Source organism: Piliocolobus tephrosceles, chromosome 13 (assembly GCF_002776525.5).
Source record: "Piliocolobus tephrosceles isolate RC106 chromosome 13, ASM277652v3, whole genome shotgun sequence".
NCBI lineage: Eukaryota > Metazoa > Chordata > Mammalia > Primates > Cercopithecidae > Piliocolobus > Piliocolobus tephrosceles.
In genome coordinates this window covers 2,675,897-2,692,353 of record NC_045446.1, presented here as the reverse complement: position 1 = coordinate 2,692,353, position 16,457 = coordinate 2,675,897, and the positions used below count along the sequence as shown (strand labels likewise).

At 58.8% G+C, this 16,457-nt stretch overlaps 2 protein-coding genes across 4 annotated transcripts in view; one reads left to right on the top strand and one right to left on the bottom strand.

Annotated features, from left to right (window-relative positions):
• The first annotated feature begins 8,528 nt into the window (after positions 1-8,528).
• PHLDA2 (pleckstrin homology like domain family A member 2) lies at positions 8,529-10,397 on the top strand. The gene is made up of 3 exons (XM_023183509.2): positions 8,529-9,043; positions 9,428-9,905; positions 10,141-10,397. The coding sequence occupies exon 2, from the start codon at positions 9,446-9,448 to the stop codon at positions 9,893-9,895; it is 450 nt and encodes a 149-aa protein (XP_023039277.1). The 5' UTR covers positions 8,529-9,043; positions 9,428-9,445; the 3' UTR covers positions 9,896-9,905; positions 10,141-10,397.
• Positions 10,398-13,697: 3,300 nt separating this feature from the next.
• The window catches only part of SLC22A18 (solute carrier family 22 member 18), a 21,979-nt gene continuing 19,219 nt past the window's right edge, over positions 13,698-16,457 (bottom strand). For all 3 annotated transcript variants that reach the window (XM_023183521.1, XM_023183522.1, XM_023183523.1), the window contains 2 exons: positions 16,223-16,343; positions 13,698-13,934 (listed from right to left, as the gene is read on the bottom strand). In XM_023183521.1, the coding sequence (XP_023039289.1) occupies positions 13,747-13,934; positions 16,223-16,343 (309 nt within the window). In that variant the 3' untranslated portion in view covers positions 13,698-13,746. The remainder of the gene's footprint in view (positions 13,935-16,222; positions 16,344-16,457) is intronic.

Sequence of the window (16,457 nt, the reverse complement as noted above, 5' to 3'; positions counted from 1 at the left end):
TAGGTCTCAATTTCTGCATCTGGGACATGGGGAGAAGTCTCACGTCCTCAGAACCCAGACCCTGGGCATGGCAGGGCTGCCCACACCGGCCCTCACCAGTGCCTGCCTGACTGGCAGCCAGTCGGAGGAGGGAGGACAGTGCCTCACCAAGCAAGGCGGGTACAGGGTCAGGAGGACAAGAGGGAACGCCTGGAGATGGGACTTCAGGCTCAGGCACTGGTCAGAGTTGCTAGGGTCTGTTGCCCCCTGCCTGGGGGCCACCAGTGAGGGCCTGAGGCAGTCCCTGGGTCTCAAGCTGCCCCTTTTCAGCAGGTGCTGCCCTCCCCAAGTACCAGAACACCAAACCTTACGTGGGGACCCTTCCTTGTCATCAAGGAACCAGGCGTTCCTTGGCTTGCAGCCACTTCCCTCCGATCTCTGCCTCTGTCTCATGTGGCCTCCTCCCCTTATGCCTGCTTCTCAGCAGTTCTCCCTTGTGAGGCCCACCTGGGTAGTCCCGGGGAGGCTCCTGCTCTCAGGGGCCTTGCCTCTATCACACTCTGGCCACTAAGGTCATGTTCACCCTTTTGCCATCAAAGGTCACGTTCATGGGTTTTGCGGAGTAGAACATGGATACGTCTTATTGGGGGCCACCATTCAGCCCATGAAAGGGGCCTTTCAAACAGACCAAAGCACATGAAAAGGGGAACAGACAGCTGTGCCAAAGGCCACGGACACCCAGAGAGATGACTGCCCCCACCCCCTGAATAGAGAAATGTGTGGGAAGACAAGATCTCAGTTTTTGACCACCAGATTGTTTGTGGGTTTTTTTTTTGTTTGTCTTTGTTGTTTGTTTTGGTTTGATTTTTTGTTTGTTTTTTTGAGACAGGGTCTCACTCTATGGCCCAGGCTGGAGTGCAGTGGCACTTTCTCAGCTCACTGCAACCTCCGACTCCCAGGGTGAAGCAATTCTCCTGCCTCAGCCTCCCGAGTAGCTGGGATTACAGGTGCATGCCACTGCACTAGGCTAATTTTTTCTATTCTTAGTAGAGACAGGGCTTCACCATCTGGGCCGCGCTGGTCTCAAATTCCTGAACTCAAGTAATCCACTCGCCTTGGCCTCCCAAAGTGCTGGATTACAGGCGTGACTCATTGCCCCCAGCCCAGATTGACCCTTTTTTTTTTTTTTTAAGTACAGAGTGCCCACCATTGGCCTGGCCATGGGGAGATGGGCATTGCAGCCCTCAGGGGAGAGGGTGAATAGGAACAGCCCCACTGGTGGGCCATCTTGGCAGTTACCACACATCTGAGGGCCCCACAAGCCCAGCAGTGCCACGTCTGGTGTCCAGGAAGGCAGCGCCGTGTATGATGACAGCAACAGGGGACCTAGCCCAAGCCCATCCATCACAAGGGGTGGCTGAGACATGGAGGATTCCAGAGGATGAGGGCTGGGGTGGGGGGTTCCTGGGAAATGGCCCAGATACAGGAAGAGACACAAGCTCATACCCCCACATGCACGGATATTCATATGTAAATGCATTTTTAAAACTGGTAAAAGGCACCTCACAAGTTACATTCTTAACCATTTTTTAAAGTGCACAGTTCAGTGCCACTAAGCATATTCACACTAAGCATATTCACACTAAGCATATTCACACTGAGCATATTCACACCGACCATATTCACACCAAGCATATTCACACTGAGCATAGTCACACGGAGCACATTCACACTGAGCATATTTGCACTAAACATACACCGACCATATTCACACTGAGCATATTCACACCAAGCATATTCACACTGTTGTGCAGCCGCCATCAGCATCTGCCTCCACAATTTCTCATCTCCCCAATTGGAAACTGTGTCCCCATTAAACACTCCCCATTGTCCTCTCCAGCCCCTGGCACCTGCCCTCCGGCCTTCTGTCTCAGAATCTGATGACTCTTGGGACCTCGTACATGTGGAATCATTCAGTACTTGTCCTTTTGTGTCTGGCTTACTTCACTCAGCACAGTGTCCTCAGAGTCCATCCGTGTTGTAGCTTGTGTTAGAATTCCCTTCCATTTTTTTTTTAATTTAATTTTTTTTTTTTTTTTGGAGACGGAGTTTCACTCTTGTTGCCCAGGCTGGTGTGCAATGGCACAATCTTGGCTCACCACAACCTCCACCTCCTGGATTCAAGTGATTCTCCTGCCTCAGCCTCCTGAGTAGCTGGGATTACAGGCATGCACCACCACACCCAGCTAATTTTTCAGGTGATCCACTTGCCTCGGCCTCCCAAAGTGCTGGGATTATAGGTGTGAGCCACACACCTGGCCAGAATTCCCTTCCATTTTAAGGCTGTGACTATTCCAGTGTGTGGGTGGACCACATTGTGTGTGCCCATTGTCAGTGGACACTTGGTGGCTTCTACATTTTGGCATGCTGCTGGGAATATGGGTGTGCATGGACCTCTCAGAGAGACTCTACTTTTAGTTATTGTGAGCATGTGAATGAGAAGAGCGGAATTGTGGGATCACAGGGCAATCCTATATTTAATTGTGAAAGGAGGCTGGGCACTGTGGCTCACTCCTGTAATCCCACCACTTTGGGAGGAAGGTGAGTGGATCACCTGAGGTCAGGAGTTCGAGACCAGCCTGATCAATATGGTGAAACCCCATCTCTACTAAAAATACAAAAAAAAAAAAAAAAAAAGTAGCCAGGCATGGTGCCACACGCCGGTAGTCCCAGCTACTCAGGCAGAAAAATCGCTTGAACCCAGGAGGTGGAGGTTGCAGGGAGCCAAGATTGTGCCACTGCACTACAGCCTGGATGACAGAGTGGGACTCCATCTCAAAAACAAACAAAAAGCAATTGTTAAAATAATGTAAATGCTTTTTTAAAAAGGATGAGGCCAGGCACAGTGGCTCATACCTGTAATTCCAATACTTTGGGAGGATGAGGCAGGTGGATTGCTTGAGCAAGACCAGGAGTTCAAGACCAGCTTGGGCAACATAGTGAGATCGCATCTCTACAAAAGATACACAAATTAGCCAGGAGTGGTGGCACGTGCCTTGTAGTCCCAGCTACTCAGGACGCTGAGGTGGGAGGATTACAACCTTAGGAGGTCGAGGTTGCAGTGGGCCGTTATTGTGCCACTGCACTCCAGCCTGGGCCACAGAGTAAGACTCTGTCTCAAAAATCTGTAATAATAATAATAATAAATAATAAAACAAAAAGAGGCCAGGCTCAGTGGCTCATGCCTGTAATCTCAGCACTTTGGGAGGCTGAGATGGGTGGATTGCTTGAGCTCAGGAGTTCAGGACCAGCCTGGGAAACATGGTGAAACCCTGTCTGTACAAAAATACAAAAAAGTTAGCCGGGCATGGAGGTACACACCTGTGGTCCCAGCTACTCAGGAGGCTGAGGTGAGAGGATTGCTTGAGCCTGGGAGGTGGAAGTTGCAGTGAGCCAAGATCATGCCACCGCACTCCAGTCTGGGCAACAGAGCAAGACCCCATCTCAAACAAACAAACAGAAAAGGATGAGAGTGGCCCTAGGTGGGGAGACATGAGAGATGAACACTCAAGTTTGTTTTTATTTTTATTTTTTGTTTTTTCTTGCTCTGTTGCCCAGGCTGGAGTGCAATGGCACAATCTCAGGTCACTGCAACCTCCACCTCCCAGGTTCAAGAAATTCTCCTGCCTCAGCCTGCCGAGTAGCTGGGATTACAGGTGTGCACCACCATGTCTGGCTAATTATTATTATTAATAATATTATTATTATTATTTTGTTGTTTGCATTTTTAGTAGAGATGGGGTTTTACCATGTTGGCCAGGCTGGTCTTGAACTCCTGACTGCAAGTGATCTGCCTGCCTTGGCCTCCCAAAGTGCTGGGATTACAGGCATGAGCTACCATGCCCAGCATCAATTCTGAAATAATTTGAGCCTCTTTTTTAATTTTTGGTTTCACAATTTGTTAGTATTTTTGGTAGGTTTTTTTTTTTTTTCTTTTTTTAAAGATGGAGTCTTGCTGTCTTGCCCAGGCTGGTCTTGAACTCCTGTTTTCAAGTAATCCTCCCGCCTGGTCCTCCCAAAGCACTGGATTACTGGCACAAGTCACAGCACCTGGCCTATCTTTGGTAATGTTTTAATGTTGGAAATAATTAATGACAATACATCTGCCAGGGCTCCCCCGGACCCGCTGAATGAGGCCCCACTCTGCCCCACAGGGCCCCCTCATCTCGGCACGCCCAGTCTCACCCGAGGCAGCCGGGGGCTGTCTGGTCTCATACACAGGCCAACAGTCTGCATGTTCGGTAGTCAGTGCAGAGGGGGTCTTTTGGACAATGACATGGATGCCTTTATTTTTTGAGACAGGGTCTCACTCTGTCACCCAGGCTGCAGTGCAGTGGAGTGATCATGGCTGGCTGCAGCCTCAGCCTCCCAGGCTGAAGTGATCCTCCCACCTCAGCCTCCCAAGTAGTTGGGGCTATAGTGCACACGCCACCATGCCTGGCTAATTTTTATTTTTATTTTTTTGTACAGATGGGCGGTCTTGCTATGTTGTCCAGGCTGTTCTCAAACTTCTGGGCTCAAGCAATCTGCTCACCTCCACCTCCCAACTTGCTGGGATCATAGGCGTGAGCCACGGAGCCTGGCCTCAGGATGCTTTTTTAGCCACCAGTTTTCAGAATAATTTCCTGAGTGCCTGGGCTGGTCCCTGAGGGTCCCAGAGAATAAAACATTATCACTGCATTTAAGGAACTGATAATAGCTTCTGAGTAGGGTACTCGGGGATAAACAGGAGCTCATCAGGGGCCAAGGAGAAGGGTGTTCCTGGTATCTCATTCAATCCCCAACACCTTGTGAGGTAGAACCTGCCTGTCAGGCTCCAGTGGAAGAGCTCAGGAAGAGACACAGCAACAGAGAACACAGCCCTCAGAGGCCAAGGTCAGGCTGACTGCGAGTGTCTGAAAACCAGGTGGGTCCCATCACGGTGCCTCTCACTTTCCTCAGGCCACGGCTGGGAGGAGACAGATTGAGGGCAGGCCTGAATCACAGGCCCTGGCACATGGGCCACGGGCTCAGGTGAGGTGGCACCAGTGAGGTGGCAAAAGTGCACTGCTCAGGTGCTGCAACTCCGGGCAACTTGGGTCTTCCCGCAGCCTCCCCAGGCTCAGGTGGGCGGAGGCTCGGAGACCCACAGCCTAGCAGTACGTGGTTGGCAGGAGACAGGCCTGGCCATCTGAGAAGGCTTCCTGGAGGAGGTGAGAGGAGCTAGGGGTGGGCCTTCCCGACTGAGGAGCAGAGGGCCTTTCTTCAGGGCTGTCCCTGAGCAGCCCCTCCCACAAGAGGGTGGTGTCAAGCCCTAGGCACTGGGCCGGGCCCTGTGACATGCAGCTGTATGACATGCAGCTTCCTCACAGGCTGGCAGGATGGCCAGGCTCGTTGGGCAAGTGCCTGGAGGGCCCGGCCTCGTCACCATAAGGAAGTGACCTCACTCAGGGAGTTTCGGAGAGGTGCCCGCATCCTGCCCCGGCTGCTGACAACCTCACACAGCTGGGGTCTGGTGCCAAGGATCCAGGCAGCTGGACTGGGCGGCCAATGTCCCAGGTCAGATGTTTGGGCACCCAGGCTGTACAATGCCTGCCTGGGGGTGAGGACCCTTGGCTCAGGCTCCGCATGAATCGTGGATGTGACCCCTCAGATAAATATTAGTAAACCTGGTTAGGACAGGCTCTGCCTGACACCACCAACTCGAGGCAGAGCCCCCTCCCCATCCTGAGAAGCAGTCACAGAACCTCAGGGCTATTTCCTGCCCCTGGCCACAGGGTGCCACAGAATCAGGGAAGCTGTGGATGTGGCCCCACTGGTCACTGTGTAACCTGGGTGAGTCACCACCTCTCTGAAACCCCCACCCCACGTTACCTGCAAACCCAAGAAAGCAGTCTCAACAGGGAGAAATGACTGCACAGAACTAGTGCAGGGCAGTGCCATGCAGACTGTCCTGCCATTGTCTGACCTTGGCATCTCTCCAGCCGGTGGTTCCTCCGCCTCCAGCATGTGAGTGGCCCAGAACCCTTGTGAAAGCAGGTCCCATGGGGTGCAGCCGAATCCACACCGGGTTCCAATCTGTGTGCCGTGCTGGAGAAACTCCCAGGCTCTTGGCTATCAAATGGCTCTAGGAGGGGGCATTCCTCAAAAGACCCTCGTGTGGGGTCCCTATGTCGGCACTCTTCTGCCTCAACATCCCTCCCCCACATCCCAGGAAGTGAGTATCCACCGTCCTCATCCTCCAGAGGAGACCCTCAGGCGGGCCTGCTCTGGGGAATGGGATAGGTCCTTCCTTGTAAATGTGACCTTGACAAGTCGCTGCACCTCTCTGAGCCACCCTTTCTGCATCTGCAGCATGGGGCCAGTGCTCCTCCGGGGGGCACCGCTCAGCCCCAGGTGGGACCAGGCGAGGCTCAGGCCGCAGGCAAGGGAGGCTGAGGGGTGCTGGCAGAGGGTGGGTGGTCAGAGGGGCAGAGGGCAGTGTGGTGGTGGCGGGAAAGCCCCTCGGGTGGATGCGGAGAGGATGGGCAGCCCCTGCGTGCAAGTACCTGCCAAGTGGGCATTGTGTCCTCCAAGCCCCTCTCACCTCCTAAGGCCATGCTTTATTTTTGCCCATGTCCATAAAGACACCCTGGCGGCTCCTGAAGTCACCTGCTGGTCCAGGGCTGGTCAGGCTTGGGAGTCGGCCCCCTCCAGCCCCCACATTTGCGACTAGGTTCAGGCTGGTTCTGCCAAGCAGGGCCCCAGGGTGTCTAGCCGCTGCTGGGGAGGCCAGGGCCACTATGACTGAGTCCCTGGGGCCGGGACTGTGGGCAGAGAAGCTGTCTGGGGAGGCCTGGCCTCCAGGGCTCAGACCTGATTTCCAGCAGCCCCCAAAGGGCCATCTAGCTCCATACCCCCCAGGTCTTCACATGGTCCATGAAGGGAATAGCAGAGAGGGGCTACATGGGTAGGAAACCCCTAGGGAGGCCAGGAGGGCAGGGCCTCTGAATCTCGGCTGCATCCGCTGCTCCCTGGCCTCCCAGCTCCTGCCCCACCCGTCAGAGCACCACCCCTGGGTTACAAGTCCTGCCCCCAGGGGACTGAGTTTCCCAGCCTCCCTTGAGAGGGCCACTGGGGTACAGGCAAAGAAAGGAGCTGGGCGGGGCTGGGGGAGCACACCTCACCTGGCCTCACCTGGTTTCCAAACCCTGTTCCTCCCCCTCATTTCTCCCAGCCTCTTATCTGCTCCTGCCTGTCCTCTGTCCCTTCCCCAAGGCCCTCTCCATCCTGAGCCAGTTTCCTCTTCTGTGGAATGGGGGCTGGAATGCCCACTTTGGGGCGTTCTCCCGGTTAGGTGGAGGCTGGACACAGTGGTGGCATACAGGCACCACCGGCCCTTCAAGGTCTCCTTGGAATCTTCGAGGGCACGCCCTCCCCATAGAGTCCTCCAAGCTGTCCTCCTGGCCCCCAGTACCTCCGTCCCCCATCCCCACCCTCATGTACCTGCTGTGCCCCTGTGAGTTAGAGGGATTCCTCTCCCCTCCTCTGGGGTCCCAGCACCAGCCAGGCCTGCAGGCACACAGTAGGTGCTTAAGCAACGCTGAGTGTTGGGGGATTTGCCTGGAGCCGAAGTTCTGCTGGCTGGCCCCTCCATGGAGTGGGCAGGCTGGTGGGCCTGGGGGTGTTCCAGGCACCTGTGGGCTCGGGCAGTGTCAGAGCGCTCTGCCCCCGGTCACTTCTCCTGATCTCCCATTGCCCAGAGGTGCCTCTTGCCCAGGCCCCACTGCTCGGCAGCCCAGGGCCCTCTAGCAGCAGAAGGGACACCAGAGTCCACAGCCTCCTGCAGCCTCTCTGGGCCAATGCTGGCATCCCCTCTCCTCGCCAAAGGCTGATCTCCCCTCACCCGCCCACCCTACCTGCTGCTCCCTCACCCCACGGGATCCCAGCCCTGCTGCAAGGACAGGTGTCAGGTAGGGGGCAGTGTTGACCTGCCGGCCCCAGGCAGGTGTCTCACTCCCAGGCCAGAACCCTGGCACAGCCCAACCCTGCCCTCTGCCGGCACTGCCCCTCCACATCACGCCCCTGCTCACTGCCATGTCCTCTGGCCATACAGGTAGGACCACCCGGCAGCTGCCACCTGCATGCCATTCACAGAACCTGGTCCGGGGGGCGCTCCTCTGAGCCACCCGCCTCTTGATCCCTTACAGTGACCCTGACGGGCAGGCGGAGGCGGGGCTGGTCTCAGGTCTGGGTTTTACGCTCTACTGCCACTGTCTTGACATTTTAAATACATTTTGAATCAGGGGACTCTCATTTTCATTTTGCGTGGGCTCCGCGATTGAGGCCAAATCCGACGCCAGAGGTGGTACTTCCTGCTGTAACCACCCCAGGACGCAGCTGGGGGGCAGGGGCGCGGGAAGGTGGGAGACCTGGAGCAGCCGGGGTCCCCGGGGTCCTCTGGGCCGGCTTCACCCCCACCCCTGGGAACCCGGGAAGAGCCGGCTTTCGCTTCCTGTCTATTAAACCCTTTAAAGGAAGAGGGTAAATAAAACCGCCCGTCTGCCCAGCTGGAAAGCGATGACTCAGCCGCCCCCGCCGACCCTCGCCCCCAGGCTGATCCCAGAGAGCGGGCGTCGCGGCCCAGCCCGGACCCCTCGGCTCCCGGGACCTCTCTCCGGTCCAGGTCGTGGGGACGCGGTCAGAGCAGTCCGTCCCCCAGTTCGGGACACTGCGAGGGCGCAGGGAGGAGAGCGGGTTTCCTCTTCCCCTCCCATTTACTGAGCTCTACGGGTTGCTGTTCTAGCCCTTTCCACGTGTTCCCTAATCCAGCAAAGGTTACTGCTCCCCTGGGAAGGGCCCCCGAAGAGGACGGAACGGCCAGCGCTCGGGAGTAAGGAAGGGGGCCTCGACCCTCCTTCTGCCCCGGGAGCCCGAGAGCGGCAGGGCTGGACTTGGGGCGCCTGGAGGGTGAAGGTCTGGTCCCCGCTGTCTCCCCACGGTGGACCGGCCCCGGGCCCGGGCGTGCTTCTCGGGGCTCCCTGGCGTGAGTCACAGCGGGCAGGGCTGGCTGCAGCGCATTCTTCCGCGGGGCCGGCCTGCGAGACGGTGCGGGCGAGCGCCCGGGCAAGGCGGGGCCTCGAGTCACCCCACGGAGCTGGACAGCTGGGGCATCGGGGGCAACAGGAGCGCGGGCTTCTGAGATGGGAGGGGACGGCCGGGGACCGACCAGAGCGCGGACGTGCGGGTCCGGACGGCTGGGCTTGGGGAGGGTATGGCCTGGGGCGCGCGGGGCGCGGGCGGGCGGGGTGACCCGAGGGCCGGGGCGGGGCGGGGCGGGGAGGGGCAGCTATAAAGGCCGCGCCGGGGCCACGAGGAGCAGATCCGGCGCCGCCACCGCCCAAGTTGCCTTTCGCATTGTCGCTCCCAGTCCTACGCCCGGCACGACATGAAGTCCCCCGACGAGGTGCTACGCGAGGGCGAGCTGGAGAAGCGCAGCGACAGCCTCTTCCAGCTATGGAAGAAGAAGCGTGGCGTGCTCACCTCCGACCGCCTGAGCCTGTTCCCCGCCAGCCCCCGCGCGCGCCCCAAGGAGCTGCGCTTCCACTCCATCCTCAAGGTGGACTGCGTGGAGCGCACCGGCAAGTACGTGTACTTCACCATCGTCACCACCGACCACAAGGAGATCGACTTCCGCTGCGCGGGCGAGAGCTGCTGGAACGCGGCCATCGCGCTGGCGCTCATCGATTTCCAGAACCGCCGCGCCCTGCAGGACTTTCGCAGCCGCCAGGAACGCACCGCGCTCGCCGCACCCGCCGAGGCCGCCGAGGCCGCCGTGGCCGCCGCACCCTCCGAGCCCTCCGGGCCATCTCCGCAGCCCAAGCCCCGCACGCCATGAGCCCGCCGCTGTGAGTGCCTGCCCGCGCCCCGGCGAGCCCCGCGCCCTCACAGCCGGGACGGGGGCCTTTGGGAAAAACCACTTCAACGTCAGACGGCGGGGCGGGGGGCGGGGGAGCTGCATCTCCTTGGGGGACCCGGCGCCCCGCAATCGCGCTGGCCCCCTCGCGTCAGGGTCTCGGGGCCCCTCAGGCTGGACCCCGACCGGCCCTGGCACAGCTCCCTGACCCAGTCCTTTCCCCACAGGGCCATACGCTGGACGAGTCGGACCGAGGCGAGGACGTGGCCGGCGCTCTCCAGCCCCGCAGCAGCAGCAGCAGAACTTCCCGTGCGCGCGGATCCTTGCTCCGTTGCACGGGCGCCTTAAGTTATTGGACTATCTAATATCTATGTATTTATTTCACTGGTTCTTTGTAGTCACATATTTTATAGTCTTAATATCTTGTTTTTGCATCACTGTGCCCATTGCAAATAAATCACTTGGCCAGTTTGCTTTTCTACCATTCGGCTGTGGCTCAGTGAGGTTCCTGCTGGGAGGGTGGAGGCCCAGGAATGGGTGGGCAGGACACCCTCATCCAGTCCTGCGGGGCTGGCGTGAAAGGCGCTGGGAACCGGCTTTGAATGAATAAATGAATCGTGTCATCTGCTGGGCCTGGTCCACACCCTCTTTTCCAAGTAGCCTCCCCAGAGGCCAGGAAGTGCCCTGGGGCTTGACCCTGGCTACCTTCTGCCCCTTGGTGTGTCCTGAGGAATTGAGCCTGGTGAGGACAAGGGCCCTGGGTCCGAGCTGCTGCTGCCTGTGGTGGGGGGACGTTCCCCAGCAGCCCTTCCTGCCCACATACCACCCGCGCAGCCAGACCAAAGGGAAGTGCTCAGCCCTCTGGTTGCCTGCCACCAGTCGCTCCTGGTCAGTGCCCGCAGTGTGGGGCCGGCAGGGTCGCCTTTGCTTTTGGGGGAACAGGAGAGAGTTCTGGGCTGTCTCCGATGGTGGGGCAGGAGGCAGAGGTCCCTGCATGTCCAGGTGCTGGCCCAGGCCATTGGGGTGGAGAGGCCTGAGTGCAGCAAACCCCTGCCCCTCTTTCTGAGATAGCTGACCACGGCTTTCTGCCCTCCGGTCTGGCAGTGCTCTCCGCAAGACAGGGATGGTCTGAGACACTTAGGGTTTGGGAAGTGTGTCCCCCACCCAGAAGGGCTCCTGGTGGTGAACAAGCTGAGGAGGTGATAAGGGGTACAGACTCCTCGCCCCACAATGGGGCCTTCATTTCTGGAACCTTCGTGGTTGGAGGGATGCCAGTAAGGGAGGCAGAGAAGCACCAGAATCGGCCCCTAATCTCTGTTGCTAGGGGGCCAACGAAGCCTCCTAGCTGGTCCGGGGTCAGAGCAGGGAGGGTGCTAGCCCTTCGCTGCATGGCCCGTAGGAGTGTTGGTGCTAGATCCAGAAGAAACTATTTCCTGCAAGGAAGTTTCTCCCGAATACGGTTTGTGAAGCCCCTGTGCAAATGGGAGAGGGGATCCTGCAAAAAGCAGAAAAGAGCAGCAGGGGACACTGCCTGGCTGGGCTCCTGGGCCTCCTAGCTGCCCCACCAGAGCCTCACCTGGATGGATATCCAAGGTCAAGAGGAGAGCCCTTGCCCCTGGGATCTTCAAGCATAGGCATGATCTGGCCTGAGCTTTAGGCGGAGAGGGTTGATGGCCCTTGGCTCACTGAGGCCACTTCTTGTTTGAGGAATTTTGGAATTCCTGAAATTCTGAGAGCAGTGGAATTCTAAGGTTTGGGGAGTCCATGTTTTAACAGCTTCTTTTAAAAATAGCCTGAGGAGAGAAGGGGCAGCCTTCATGGTCTCGGGGGCAGCTGCAGACCCTCGCTGAGGCTGTGGAAAGCCCGTTCTCTCCAGATGGGTCAACCGGTCACAGCGGCTGGGCTGGCCTTCTCATGCCCAGTTCTCCTTCTCTCCAGAACCCAGGGCCAGGGGATGGGGGTGAGGGGTCGGGAAGTGCTGTGGTCAGGAGGCTGGAAGGCAACAGTGCATGGCCTGGCCAGCAAATCAGCTATAGAAGGGGCCCCCAATTCCCGGGCCACCGATGGGTACTGGTCCATAGCCTGTTAGTAGCCAGGCCACACAGCAGGAGGTGAGCAGCGGGGCAAGCGACCACCTGAATTCCACCTCCTGCCAGATCAGCGGCAGCATTAGCTCCTCACAGGAGCGAGAACCCTACTGTGAACTGTGCACAAGAGGGATCTAGGTTGAGCACTCCCCGTGAGAACCTAATACCCGATGATCTGGGGTGAAACAGTTTCATCTTGCCCAGCCACATCTGTGGAAAACCTGTCTAAGGCCGGGCGCGGTGGCTCAAGCCTGTAATCCCAGCACTTTGGGAGGCCGAGACGGGCGGATCACGAGGTCAGGAGATCGAGACCATCCTGGCTAACACGGTGAAACCCCGTCTCTACTAAAAATACAAAATCTAGCTGGGTGAGGTGGCGGGCGCCTGTAGTCTCAGCTACTCTGGAGGCTGAGGCAGGAGAATGGCGTAAACCCGGGAGGCGGAGCTTGCAGTGAGCTGAGATCCGGCCACTGCACTCCAGTCCGGGCAACAGAGCAAGACTCCACCTCAAAAAAAAAAAACAACAAAAAAAACCTGTCTTCCATGAAACTGGTCCCTGGTGCAGAAAACGTTGGGGGCCATCAAGCTATAGGCCAAAGAGGCTGACAGAAGGGGACACCAGAGGAATTCTGGGGTTCGGGTGGCTGGCAGCCTCCCTGGTGCAGTTCCGGGGTTCATGTGACTGGCAGTGTCTGATGTAGTTCTGGGGTTCGGGAGGCTGGCCGTGTGTGGTGCAGTTCCGGGGTTCATGTGACTGGCTGTGTTGGGTGCAGTTCTGGGGTTCGGGAGGCTGGCCGTGTGTGGTGCAGTTCCGGGGTGCAGGTGGCTGGCAGCCTCCCTGGTGCAGTTCTGGGGTTCGGGAGGCTGGCAGTGTCTGGTGTGGTTCTGGGGTTCGGGTGGCTGGCAGTGTGTGGTGCAGTCCTGGGGTTCGGGAAGCTGGCCGTGTCTGATGTAGTTCTGGGGTTCGGGAGGCTGGCAGCCTCCCTGGTGCAGTTCTGGGACTAGGGTTTGGGTTTGTGCGCTGGGCTGTTCAGCAGAGTGAGGGCATTTTTCCTTCCATCTAGGAAGGCCTCAGTTCCCTGACCTGTTTTTTTTTTTTTTTTTTTTTGAGACAGTCTTGCTCTGCTGCCAGGCTGGAATGCAATGGTGGGATCTCAGCTCACTGCAACCTCTGCCTCCTGGGTTCAAGCGATTCTCCTGCCTCAGCTTCCCGCGTAGCTGGGACTATAGGCGCGCACCACCTCACCCAGTTAATTTTTTAAAAAATATTTTTAGTAGAGCAAGAATTTCTCCATGTTGGCCAGGGTGGTTTCCTTCTCTTGACCTCATGATCCGCCTGCCTCGGCCTCCCAGTGCTGGGATTACAGGCGTGAGCCACTGCGCCCAGCCAGGTTCCCTGATCTTTTAAAGCAACCTGTTTCTGCTTTTGGGCAGGCACACTGTGGGCGGGGGTTGGGCAGTGAGCTCCCCATTGCTTGGGGTGTGAGCAAGAGCTGTCTGCGCGGCAGCAGGGGAACTCCTTTGTGGGCAGACTGTACTAATAACAGTGAACCAATTTGGGTGATTCTGTCCTTCCCAGAGCTTTGCCCAGCTGTAGGCCCCCTCCTCTAGGAAGCCCTCCAGCCCCGAGGCCCCATCCCTCACTGAAGGACACAGGCAGACCACGCGATAGCCTGCAGAAACCAGGCCGGAAGAGGTCGGAGGGATGTAGTAGGAGTTTATTGCCAGTCTGTGTCTGGGCAGCGGTCACCAGACTTTGTCCTTCTTCTGGGGCATAGGTTTCCTCCAGAGGACCAGGAGGACGAGGACATTGATAGCAACCTGCACGTGGCCGAAGATAGGGACGCCAAAGCTGCGGTACAGGAAGCCGCCGACGGTGGGCCCCAGCGTTCGGAGCAGTGGCTGCACAGAGGCGCAGAGGCCCAGCATGGCCCCTGGGGGGGTGCATGGGGGTAGTCAGGCCCTGGGCAGCTCCCTGGGTCGGCTGCCCACTTCCTGGACACAGCCATGATCTCTCATCTCTCCTGACCCATCCCAACCTCACGGCGCAGTCTGCACCTTGCATAGTCTGGTGAAATACTCCCCCAAACACCCCTCCTTTCCACCTGCTGGCTTCTAACCTCCAGTCCCCCACTCCCTGCCACCTGCCCGGCCTTTGGAGCAAACGCAGCTCTCTCTACCCACTGGGCCTGTTCCCAGAGGACCTTTCAGCCATGCAGGGGGCTGCACAGGGTGCTTCCCAGGGCATTGGGCTGAGTCTCTTCCCTGCTCCAGAAAGTTTCCAAGCACAGGAGGAGCCTGGGAATGGGGCCACAGGTCACCACAGCAGGCCCCGCCCTGCCAGGCCTGCCAAGGGAGATGGCATCTGTGCCTGGGGCCCGGAACCTCCCGCCCAGGGTGTCAGGGAGCTGGCTCTCACGGCTGTTTCCCAGGGTGCCTGCCACCACCGAGGGCTGGTGATGCAGTGGGGAGGCTAAGCCTGGCCTGTGAGACACTGTTGGGGCTTGAGTTCAGAGTGGGCATGACACCCCAACCCCACAGCCCCTCCTGGCCATCAGCCCCTCCTCCAGCCGCCTCCTGCGGAGCTCCTACTACTCCAGGAATTCCTCCCACAGGGGCTTCGGGAGCCCATGCACAGCCCCTCAACCCGCCCCTCCTGCAGCCCCAGCAAGACCAAGCTGCTTCCCAGGCTCCCCGGACAGCCCCCACCTGCATGGCAGCCTGCTCTGTCCCGAACACGCCATCTCCACACCCCTCTGGCCAGCGACCCCCAGCATGGACAGGCATGTGGGCACTATCTGTGGCTGTTGTCAACACTCGGGCAACACAGGGGCAGCACTCCCTGAACGGAGGACCCCCCCAGGCCTCCAGCTGGGAGGTCACTCTCTGCCTCTGGTCCCGTGCCCAGAGGGTCTCTGGCTCCAGGGACTTCAGAGCCCAGGTCTCCTGGAGTTGGAAATCCCGGGGCTGGTCAGCTGTGATGAGGAGCTGGCCAGGCCCGTGTGGAGGAGCATTAAGAGCAGCCTTGCCTGCTGTGCCAGAGCAGCCTCTTCTGCAGACACAGGGTGCAGTTCCTGCCCCTTCTGTCCTCTGCCCCCTCTGTCGCTGGGTTTCCAGGCTGCTGCTGGGAACCAGGTGCTGGCTCCTTCCAGGCCAGGGGTGGTGTCTGTGCACGATGTGGCCCAGTGGCCTGGGCCGGGTCTCCCTCAGCCTCCAGGGGCCTCTTCCCAGCCAGACCTAGTCCTTATCTCCCCAGCCCTTCCTCTCCTCTGCTCTCCTCCTGGCCTCTCCAAAGTGCTGCCCAACCTCCTCCAGGACGCCCTCCTGGTTCAGCCTGTGTCAGCTCATGCTCCATGAAGTCTCAGTCCTGGAAGGCCTTGGAGGTTCCCAGGCAGTCCTGAGAAGAGGCCTGTCCTTTGCAGCCCGGCCACATCCGGGCCTCTAGACCTCGATCTGCTGCCTCCCAGACAGGCAAGTGGACGGAGGGTCAGATGTGTGCCCTGAGCTTCCTGGCTCTGCTGCTGGGGAGTCCTGGCAGAATCTCCAGTTCTCCAAATGACTCCCTGACTCCTTTGACCTCAACCTGCCCACAGGAGCCCCCCGCACTGGCTAGTGTGTAGCCACACTGTGCCTGGGGTGGGGCAGGAGCCTGGGTACCACTGGGCCCAGGGCATCCCCAGTCTGCTTGGGGGCTTTCTTAGGCCTCAAGAAAGAAAGCTGGGTCTGAAGTGGGGGCTGGGGCATCTATGTCTGGGGTACCTGTGTCCCCCACAGTGACCTAGGGGCTCCCTGGGTTTAATTACTGCTGTGCATTCATTCACTCCTTTGTTCAGGAAGCGCCTGAGCACTTGTGTGCCCGCCTCCATGCTGGGGGAGGGCCCAGAAGTCCCTGGGGCATCCAGGTCTGGCAGGCAAGGCCCTTAGGTGCTTCTCAGGGCCAAGCCAACTGCCACCTCCGGGCAGCCCCCTCCCAGGCCCCTGGCCTGCCCCCAGCTGGGCTAGGTGGTAGGGCAGGAGTCTCATGCAGGACCCAGGCTCTGCGCCTTACCCACCCCACACAGACCCCAGGCCCCCTACTCCACACACTCCACCCAACCCACACAGATTCCAGGCTTCCCACCCTAGCCTCCCTACACAGACCTTAGGCCGCCCACCCCAGCCCCACTAGGTAGCTCCCAGGGCTTCCTGGAGGAGGCTGCCCCACCAGCTGGCCACAGCTCACCTGTGTCCGAGGTGGAGACAGCCTTGGTCAACATGCTGTCGGTGACCACATTGAGCGTGCAGAAGCTGAACACCAGGCCGGGCACCAGGAGGCAGAAGTGGAAGACGCTGGACATCCAGGCCTGGGACGGCAGGTGGGGCCGAGCTGAGTGGGGGCCTCACGGGACCAGGCTCCTCTCTGGGGATCTTACCTGTCCCTCTCCACCCTGACCTGTCCCTCCCCACCCTGACCTGTC